General features: G+C 39.3%; 1 protein-coding gene across 1 annotated transcript; it reads left to right on the top strand.

Moving 5' to 3' along the window:
* The first annotated feature begins 5,217 nt into the window (after nucleotides 1-5,217).
* LOC131047808 (origin of replication complex subunit 5) lies at nucleotides 5,218-8,326 on the top strand. Its single transcript, XM_057981597.2, has 4 exons — nucleotides 5,218-6,484; nucleotides 6,773-7,195; nucleotides 7,357-7,669; nucleotides 7,867-8,326. Exons 1-4 carry the CDS (start codon nucleotides 5,352-5,354, stop codon nucleotides 7,912-7,914), a joined length of 1,917 nt encoding a protein of 638 aa, XP_057837580.1. The 5' UTR covers nucleotides 5,218-5,351; the 3' UTR covers nucleotides 7,915-8,326.
* The last annotated feature ends 2,406 nt before the right edge of the window (nucleotides 8,327-10,732 follow it).

Raw genomic sequence — 10,732 nt, 5'->3', positions numbered from 1 at the left:
TTAGACATAGAAGTACAGACAACTGAGACAAGATTATCACCTTGGGGACCTTTGAAGGAAAAGTAGTCCCCATTCCCATAGAATATATCAAGTCAATGATAAATCATCTTATTAAGAGATTGGTAGTTACACTAGGTGTGCCAAAGGGTGCTAGAGGATGCTTTAAAAACCTTTCTCTAAAGGATCAAATAAATTCAAACATCTTTTCATTTTTTCCCAAAAGAACATCTCATCCCCTTTCCATGGGTAATCTTTACCACCTTTTTTGTCTTCTTTGATATCAATCATATTAAAATACCCAATACAAATCCAAGGGATTTTCAAGAGATTTCTCACCATCCAGTTCCACAGGTCATATCTTTCTTTATAGTCATTTGAGGCATATAGAGAGCACAACCCCATTTTTTCTAAACCAAATACCAAGGATACCCACACTAGTTTGTTACATGGAGAGGTGCCCTCCTGATCAATGTTTTTGATCTGCTTTGTGTGAATCAAAATAGAAGCCCCCCCCCCCCCCCCCCCCCCGCTTTCCCTTCTCATGATCATAAATGATTACTTTTGCATTTTTCTAGATAAAATTCAAGACATTTTCTACTTGGAATCCCACCACTTTAACCTCTCGTAGGCATAAAAAATCCAGACTGGTCTTATTTTTACAAAAGGCTCTAACCACATACTTTCTATTAGCTAGCTCAAAACCTCTAATATTCTAGCTACATGTTGATGCAGGAGCACCAGAGTAGTTCAAACCGGTTGGAGCAGTTAGAAGTGGAATTGCTTGGAGATCGTTTGCATTTCTTCACATTTGAGAGTTTAGCGTTGTGGATTTGGATTTATCACCTTGAGTTCGTTGTCTTTATCATGTTTGAGATTCATGGCATTTAGATTTGATTCCGATGAGATATCGATTCCGGTATTGTTCTGGTATTGGTATGTTCTTACCAGTTGGACTTGTAGTGTGTGGAGCGAAGATGAATCAGGTTGCGAGTGGTTTCTGTAACTTGTGGATCATTGAGCAATGTTGTTTTGGGCCTTGATCGATGTTTTCAGAGGTCTGCGTGAAGTTTTATGCATTTGAAGATGTTCTTGGTGATTTGGGTCGACATATTATCGTTTACACATTTCATCTTGAACCGGTTGGTCTTTGGCCGACTTGATCGAGTTGTTATTGTTTGCGAATGGTATAAAGGGAAGTTTTGAGAATCATTTTAGGGGACAGAGGTTCGAGGAAGAAGAGATCGAGTGAAGATGTAGTTTCTAGATAAATTATGATCCGAGGGGACTGAAGTCTGGAAGGACCAAGGTCTGGATCAGTGCAGACTGTTATCAGAGGCTTAGTTGTTGAGCAGAAGATCTGCGGATCTTAGATTTGTGTTGTAAGGATTGTTTTGTAATTGTGAGTTGTGGTCCAGTATGTGTAAAGCCTGAAGGCATATGTAATTCATTAGATGGTTGTAATGATTGATTTATTTGGTTACCAGTTATATCATGCGTTACTTCTACCGGTTAGGGTGCTCTTTATCTGTTTACCAATTAGATCTTGTGTTGTGTTACTGGTTGCCGATATCTTGCATGGTGTTTTGTGTTATAGGATGCAAGGTGGGGATGCCCTTCATTGGATCTCCCTACCTTGACTCCGTCAAATGGTATTAGAGATGGTTTGTGAACCTATTGATCAAAGAAGACCTGGTTATGTATTGGTTGAAGGAAGTGTTGGTTGTGAACCAATTGGTTGAAGAAGAAGTTGAGGCAGCTTGTAGAGTTGTTCAGATAGTCGAACATGAGGCAGTGCAAGGCTTGCAAGTAGACTGCCGAACCTAGGAGCTTGAGCTTGAGGCAGTTAGTGGGTGGAGACTTGAATAGACCGTCGATTGAGGTAGGTTGCAGGTTGGTCTGGTAGATCATTGAGGAGAGGCAACCTAAATTTGTAGTCAGACCACCGAACCCCTAAGGCAGTTGCAAGTACCTATTGACAGATTGCTGAACCAGATCAAGTGATGGGACTCACTTTTCAATTAGCCCCGAGAGTTTGATGCAGGAGCACCAGAGTAGTTCAAACCAATTGGAGTAGTTAGCAGTGGAATTGCTTGGAGATCGTTTGCATTTCTTCACGTTTGAGAGTTTAGCATTGTGGATTTGGATTTATCACCTTGAGTTCGTTGTCTTTATCATGTTCGAGATTCATGGCATTTGGATTCGATTCCAGTGAGATATCGATGCTGGTATTTATTCGATATTGGTATGTTCTTACCGATTGGTCTTGCAGTGTGTGGAGTGAAGATGAATCAGGTTGCAGGTGGTTTTCGTAACTTGCAGATCGTTGAGTGATGTTGTTTTGGGCCTTGACCGGTGTTTCTGGAGGTCCACGTGAAGTTTTATGCATTTGAAGATGTTCTTGGTGATTTGGGCCGACATGTTATCATTTACACGTTTCATCTTGAATCGGTTGGTCTTTGGTTGACTTGATCGAGTTGTTATTGTTTGCGGATGGTATAAAGGGAAGTTTTGAGAATCATTTTAGGGGACAGAGGTCTGAGGAAGAAGAGATCGAGTGAAGATGTAGCTTCCGGAGAACAACCAGGAGGACTGAAGTCCGGAAGGACCGAGGTTAAGATAAGTGCATAACAATGTAGACTGTTACCGAAGGCTTATTTGTTGAGCAGAAGATTTGCGGATCTCAGATTTGTGTTGTAAGGATTGTTTTGTAATCCTGGGCTGCGGTCCAGCATGTGTAAAGCCTGAAGGCATATGTAATTCATTAAATGGTTGTAATGATTGATTTATCTGGTTACCGGTTATATCATGTGTTACTTCTACCGGTTAGGGTGCTCTTTATTTGTTTATCGGTTAGATCTTGTGTTGTGTTGTCGATTGCCGGTATCTTGCGTGGTGTTTTGTGTTATAGGTTGCAAGGCGGGGATGCACTTCATTGGATCTCCCTACCTTGACAAAGTTACATATGTTGAAGTTCATTATGGGTTGGGGAGAGTATTTTTTTGATTCTTATACAATCTATCAAAGTACTTTGGAATCTTATACTCCTTACCTTTTTATTTACTTTCTCTTCTAATCTAGAATCAAAAGTAGAGGGTTTATCTTTATATTTTCTTTTCTTATTGTCTTCTTTATTAGAAGTACTTTTTCTATGACCGATAAGAGTTCTCTATGCTTGGGACAAAAGGCATTGGATTAAAACTCCCCATCACAATTTACTTTCCAAAGGCTTCATCATCGAGTTTAAGATCAGAGTTGATTGTTGGGGCTTCTTCCAACTCCCAATGAACAGGGTCATTCATAATTTGTCTGATTTTTTCATCTTTGGCTTGTATGGCGTCTAGGGATAATTGTTGGGAATTCTCGTGGCCTTGTGGGGGATTAGGTTTATGTCTTGTAAGAGGCTTTGGGTTAGACATTAAAGCAAATAAACCCTCAACATGGATTGCCTCAATTTCCCCATCAAAAAGAGGATCTTCTAAAGACAACTGTAGTTTATATTTCATTTATGTATGAATTTTTTAACCTTCATCTTGAAAATGTAATATTCATATGACATTAAAGTATCACAACCATCCCCAAAAGTAGGGGCCATGGCCAAAGGTTTCATTTTACAAAATTTTCTCGATTCTTATCTTCCTTAGTTTGAGGAATATTATTCTCCTATTTATCCTTGTTGGGCTTGACAACCCCAATAGCTTTGAATTTACCATTAGGACAATATTTTTTAAGATGTCCATTCAATTTGTAAACAAAAACATGCATTTAGAGAACCCAACACTTCTATTTCACATGCAATTGATTTATCATCAGATTGAATGTACACCGAGCCTGGGATTTCTGCTTCTGAGACTAAGGATATAAAAACCCCAACATTAAGATGAGGAAGGATAACCCTCTATTCCTTAATTTGCATTATATTACCGATTGGTTTCAAGATATTAGGGATGAATTTCCAAAGCTAAGGAGGAACTTTTTTATTACTAGCCAATTAGGGGTAGACCTAGGCACCACCTCCTCAAGATTTTCATTTGGAGACCAGGGGAGGGCTCTAAATATAGATTGCTCAATTTTCCAAAATTTCCTTTTTACACCTGTTTCTTGCATTCCATGACTTCTAAAGAATACAACAAAAAGACCCTTTTGAATCATTTTGCAATAAAGTTACATGAATACCCATTTTCTTCCCCCACACAAAGGCTATCCAATTGTGAAAGAACTTACGAGAAGGTAAAATATTGGAATCTAAACAAACAAAAAGCACAACAATATTCCTTAATCTTGTTTCCTCTACTTTTATGGCTTTTCCCATGTCTTTGTTAGTAGAAATGGAGAGAATTTTAGTCAAGGAAGACCCCTTCCCATTTTCTCTCCTTTCGTTGTCTTTTCTGTTGAAGATGCTTTCATCTCAATCTTCCTCTATCCCAAACCCCAAAAGTTCAGTGTTGAATCCTTGGCCAGGTGTATTCCTCCATGAAAGGCAACTGTGGGAGGGCAAATTTCATGGACACTATCATCAATCAAAGCCTCTATGAAAGATTGTTTTCGTGGTGAACCATTACTAGAACTTTCCTACACATTATTGTTATGCAAAGGGATATTGGATGTCCCATTAATTGTCGCCCCTTCACATATTGTCACTTCATCTCCTATAAGCTAGTTGGCTCAAGAGAGGCAAGTTGGCCACTATCAAGTACTAGGTATTAAATGCTGCAGTAAGCTTACCTAAGGTTGAGGACTAGTTACAATAATTAATGAAAAAGCGGACCAAAATCAAATTGGGTGGTATAGCAATTTGAAATTTTTAAAAACTAACATGCACAAAGAGACAAGCAACCACTCCAATAAAAACCCAAGACTAAAAAAGAATCAAACAATAGCCACACAATCAAATCGAGGTAGATTAAGAGAAAAAAGAGGATGACTGTTTTCAATAATGACGAAGAACACTAATATGAGCTTGGAGTAGTGATATTAGCTCTCCAAGAGACAACAAATTATTTAAGAACAAATAAAAACAACATTTTTGTTATTATATAAATATCGTTTTTAATATATAAGTAAATAAATAAAATAAAATAATTTTTAATTTAATAAAATAACTCTAGAGATAAATTAATTTTGAAAAATTAAAATCTATATTCCAAAAAAAAAATCTCCGAACGAACGTAATGCTTAGATAAGCTTTTACAACAAATAAAATAAATCATCAAAATTGTTCCCGTTGCTTATTTTCCCGCGCACGGTTCACAGAAGACGAGCAGAACAAAATCCTCCAATCCCCACAGCTTGCTTGTTCCTTCGTTTTCGCTGGTGCGTACAAGTCTAATGCCAATTCATTAATTTGCTTCAGCATGGAAACAAATAATCAGAAATTCGACGATTCAGAAGCCAAAACAAATGCCCATACGCCGTCCAGGCGGATCACAAGAAGCACCAATGCTCATCACGCAGAAGAGTCCCTTGAAGCGAAGCAATGCATTCAAGCAAACACGACTCAAGATACCACTTCGTCTTCATTTCAATGTATTCAAGCTGACGAAGAAACTCATACTGTTAAAAACAAAGAAGAGCTGCAGAGACATCTGTTTGATACTTTTCCCGGGCGCCATACACAGATCAAAGAGCTTCTGAATCTTATTGGAGGTCCTCAGGATTTCATGACACCCTTGCTCATATATGGGGGGCCCTCCTGTGGTAAAACCAGTGTAGTTGTGGAGACATTTAAGTACCTCGGTCGACCTTATGCCTATGCCGGCTGCAGGTCCTGTCACAACCCACGTCTGCTCTTCGAATCTCTTCTAAACAAGTTATATGCACACAAAAGAACCAAGCTTAACAACTATGCCAGTGCTAAGCGATGTGATAAAATTGCAGATTTTGTTCAGTATTTGAAAGAGGCCTGTAATGAGATCATTGAAAAATTTTCTCATAAAAAAGTAGGTCACAGGCACAAGTTCCATGACACCGGGTTTAAGGACTCCCACAAGGGTTTGATGGGCTCTCCATCAAGGGATGTTCACAAGGTGAAGGATTCGGGGCTTAAGGCCTCCCCTCACAAAGATGCTAGAAAAAGCTTGGAGAAAGGCTCTCAAGATTCGGGTTTTAAGGGCTCCCCCAAGAAAAATGTGGGAATTGGCGTCAGGGATTCAGGCTTCGAGAATTTGGGCAGTGATCCTAATAACAAGGGAATTAAAGGATTGGTTTCTAATGGGGTGGTCTACTTGATATTTGATAATATAGAGCTTTTACACGAATGGACCAATGGTTTTGGTTTAATTTCTGCATTGTTTAAGCTGGCAGATTTGACGAGAATGCCTAATTTGGGTTTGATTTTTATCAGCAACGTTACACCGGATTCTTTTTATTTACAGACGGGTACTTTGGAACCGTTGACAGTCTACTTCAGGGATTATACTGATGAGGAGTTGCATCAAATTCTGCTCAAAGGACAGCCTAATCCGGAGCTCTATGGATCCTTTCTAAAGTAAGTATCTGACCACCATTTTTAAGCCAACTGCAGCGTTTTGCCCTCGAAGTGGTGCTAACTCTAAGTCTAGAGTTCAGTAAGTTTTGCTTTAACATTTTTGGAGAGTGTTAAAACTTGCACACACAAAACGATTTCTAACTAAATATAAAATCTAGGCCTTTATGATTGCATGGGTTCAACCTACCATGTTTCTCTCAGTATCCATAATAAGAAGCATTGTAAAGTTTATATATACCTGTGATGCAAGTTTTTTCTTATTTAATTTTTGCTTATATTCGTGAACAGTGCTATTATGAAGCCCTTTAGCAGAGCTTGCAGGCGAGTTACAGAACTCTCTGCAGCATTGGAACCATTGTTCCAAAAGTACTGTGAGCCCATCAACAAAGAAGCAGTGAGTCCCAATGATGAAAAGGGGAAGCGGAGGCTGTTTGCTCTTCTCCAGCCCCACATTACGCCGGCCCTGAACCAAATATGTAATGTCCCCACTTATTCAGGATTCTCTAAATCTGGTGCTGACAAGGCTAGGAGAAAACTCATACCAAAAAGATCTGGTTGTTATGAAGCTACAGAGGAGCTAGACTTTTACCTTACTGTTTGTGGTAAATATCTTCTCATATCTGCCTTCATTGCATCACGGAACCCTGCCACTCTCGATGCAACTCTGTTTGATTCCACTGGTGGATTAGAGAGCCGAAAACGAAAGAGAAAGTGAGCACTTTGCTTTGCCTTTTGTCCTTACCATGTATCTAGAGTTCAATCATCTGATGCCATATAAATAAATAATTTTTTCAATTAATTGATTCTAGCTCATCTGAATTCTTTACAAAGCTTAATGCTTGTGTGCTCTCGCCTCTCTTGGTTTCAAGTAGGAGCTCTGCATCAGCTATGCAGAAAAAGGAGTACGAGGAGCAAGAAAAGGTCCTCAAAGGTCCCGGCTCTTTCCCATTAGAGAGGCTGCTTGCAATTTTTCAATGCATCACGGTAGCAACAGGTGAAGATGTGGAAAGTCAGCAATGTACCGACACATCTCCAAATGATGAAGGAAGTATGGAGCTCATGTCTGATGCTCTCATGCAGCTATCTACACTTTGCAATATCAACCTTTTGTATAAAGGATCAAGTTGCCCTTTAGAAGGTGCTGCTAGATACCGGTGCAACATTGACCAGGACCTTGCATTGAGGGTAGGCTTCTAATTTTGATTTGTTAAATATCTGGTGTCAGTGTGCTGCATTATGAATGGTATTATTAATAGGATTTTGTTTTAGTTGGAATCTATTAGATCTAGTAAATTTTATGCAGGTTTTTGTATTAGTACTCTGTCCAAAGAAATAAGAATGTTCAATGTTTTAATATTATTTATTTTGCTTGTGATTGATAGGTTGCACGGAGTGTCAATTTTCCCTTGTCAAAGTATCTCTATCGTTGATATGTCCTCAATAAAGACGGAATTAGAAATGCCATTTACTTGCCTGCCTGTGCAAAGGTCTCTTACGGCATTATTTTATGAATAATTGATTGCTCTATGCAAATGCATATCATGTGATTGTAAAACAGAGCAACAGTTGTGCAAAGAAATTGCATGTGTTTTGAGCTGTCTAAACTTTCTTTGTAATTTCAAGTCTCCCGAGACCTCAATGTATTTTAAGGGGGATTGTTCTTTCTAAGTTGCAAATCCTTAAATGCTGTACCATTCAAAGGTGCATTTATGTTTGTGCAGAAGTATCAATTATACTAACTTGACCCTTTCATATCTCTAAATAGGTTCATGATATGTACTATTGATTACCATTGTCGAGTGATTCACGTGTGTTTCAGAATGGTATAGCGTATTTTAAGTACATTTAAGAGCGTAGTCTTAAATCAGCATTTCTAATTTTGAATAGATTAAAACTAGCACAAAAGCCCTTTTACCCTGAAGATATCTATTGTCTATGTGATGCTTAAGGAATCTTTAGTTTAGAAATGATTATAGTTTATTTTTGCTAAGTTAATGAAGGTAAATGAGATCTTTGTGCTTATGGAAAAAAGTGTAATGTTGCAATGATCTCTTCGTTAATGTCAAAGAGCTAGAATAGACACAAGACAAAGGCTAGACGAGCCTTGAAAACAGAGGCACAAACTCCTCCTCAATGAATACTAAGAACAGGGCCCAAGCAATTAGCCTCAAAGGTACGTAAACACTAATCTTATAGGTACAATAACTATGATCAAGGCCACAAAAAATAACAGCTTAAGTAATCTGTTGTCTAAAGCAGATATGACCAAACTACAAACGGAGACAACAAGATGAACCCAGATATTTATATGATTCATAGTTCAAACTCTTCCTGCATACTTTTCTTAAGTGTAATCATCCCCAATCAAACCCCTTGCTTGAACCAACAGTTGCACATTCCATGTTTTCTAGAGATCAAGTATCCTTCTCTTTGTTAGCAATGTGGCTCAGTATAGTTTTGGGAAGCGGGGACTTCGAGGCCTTCACCTCTTTTGTGAATGGATAGCCACTCTTTTGCATTGGGATGGGCCAATGATGATGCATGATTATCACTAGATAAAGGAAGAACAAGGCTCTGAACTAGAACTCGAGGGACAACAATATTGGAGAGGCGAATGCTACACAGTCCTGAGTAATGTTTAGAAGCTCCCATGCAATGCTTTCCCATCCCTCCAATTCTACCTCTACAACATTTTTTTGAGCTCTAAGCATCCAACTGCACTAGTTTTGTCAACACCTTCCCATCCTAACCTTGCATTAACACAACATAAAAAGTTGTAGGTGCTAAAGTCCTTGACCTTATAATTGAAGCATTTGAGGAAGATAACTTGTAACTCCTTGTAAGGCCTCTTAAAGCCCAAATCCTTAAATCTTTGGTGTTCATGACCATATGCAAGAGCCAAGGAGTCAAGGACATTAAATGCTTCCTTCAACTTGCTCAAATTTCCCCGTCAGCCATGCTCCCCAAGTTTTGCTAGCTACACACCACAAAGAATTCATTCCAAATCAACTTAAATCTTAAAGATGTAACATTTCTAAGAAGAAATTTAGAGAGAAGAGGTCTTTTGCTTGCCCTTTCAATTCAAAGGGATTGATTCTTAATGATCTAAAACTAGGATTTGTTCAGAGGAAAGTAGTTGAGGTAGTGCAAGCACTCTAGTAAAATCAAAGGAAATTAAAACCATAATTGCCCCTCTAAGGGTGGTAGGTCTAGGCCACATCACTAGAAAAGCATCTTGGTTTGTATAAGGATCAGGTTTTTCAATCCTAAGTTAATAGGTGTTGATGGAAGAGCCTATTTTGTGGCTCGAAATTGTTTTTGGCTAGAAAAAGCAGTAGTTTAGTTCCATTTTTGAAGACATCTTTCTAGTTATAACCTCAAGAGATGTTGCAAGAAAATGCTCTTCCTAAAGGTTAGAGTTTGAAAGCCAAATTCAAAAGCCCCTAAAATTGCTTGTGAGCCCCTCCACAACCAACTTATGAATACTCAACAACTTAACCAATAGTTTTAGTTCCTCAACTAAGCTAGAATCTTGTGCTCTATCATTACTTATTAGTCTTTGAGCTAAGTTATTATAATATTCCCCTTAATTTCAGTGTTCCACGGGGACACGTCCCCCCCTTTTTGGGTGCGTCCTCCTGTTAGAAACGTCTCGGGGACGGGGGGACGGGGACGCGATGTCCCCCGCCGTCCCGCCACCGCCACCCAAGCGCTGTCGAGACGCGGAGACGTCCTCGCGTCTCCCAGGGAGACGTGGAGACGTGGAGACATCTCCTTGGGAGACGTCTGGGCATCTCCCAGAGAGACATGGAGACGCCTCCACGTCTCCTTGGGAGGCGTTTGGGCGTCTCCCCGTCTGCAGACGTCTCTCTAGGGATGGGGAGACGCCCAGACGTCTCCTTTCGCCCCCACGTATATGCAATGTTTAAAATTAAAATTAAAAAAAAAGTAACTTTTTAAGTTTTTTGAGGGTTAAGGGGTAACTCTAATTGGATGTGGGCCAATAGAAAAATAACACCCGATGGCTTTAGAAAATAATAAAAGTATTTTTGGCCTCGCGACAGAGAACGCGCAAGGGGCGTTGCCCCTTGACCCCAACTTGGGGGCGTTGCCCCCAAACCCCCGTTGAAAAATATAGGGGGAAACCGCGTCGATAGAAGTAGGGAAAATCTAACCTCCGAGTCTAATTAGGCTCCATATAACAACACAACTTAGAAATCTTGGTATTTAGATATAGTATTTGGCGTT

The sequence above is a fragment of the Cryptomeria japonica genome, chromosome 8, assembly GCF_030272615.1.
Source record: "Cryptomeria japonica chromosome 8, Sugi_1.0, whole genome shotgun sequence".
NCBI lineage: Eukaryota > Viridiplantae > Streptophyta > Pinopsida > Cupressales > Cupressaceae > Cryptomeria > Cryptomeria japonica.
This window is presented reverse-complemented; position numbering and strand designations above follow the sequence as displayed.

Bases quoted from the DNA above. Each gene is read 5' to 3' on its own strand.
- LOC131047808 (XM_057981597.2), top strand. From the start codon at position 5,352: ATGGAAACAAATAATCAGAAATTCGACGATTCAGAAGCCAAAACAAAT. The intron at 6,485-6,772 runs GTAAGTATCTGA...ATTCGTGAACAG, and splicing joins CTCTATGGATCCTTTCTAAA to TGCTATTATGAAGCCCTTTA. The intron at 7,670-7,866 runs GTAGGCTTCTAA...TGTGATTGATAG, and splicing joins ACCAGGACCTTGCATTGAGG to GTTGCACGGAGTGTCAATTT.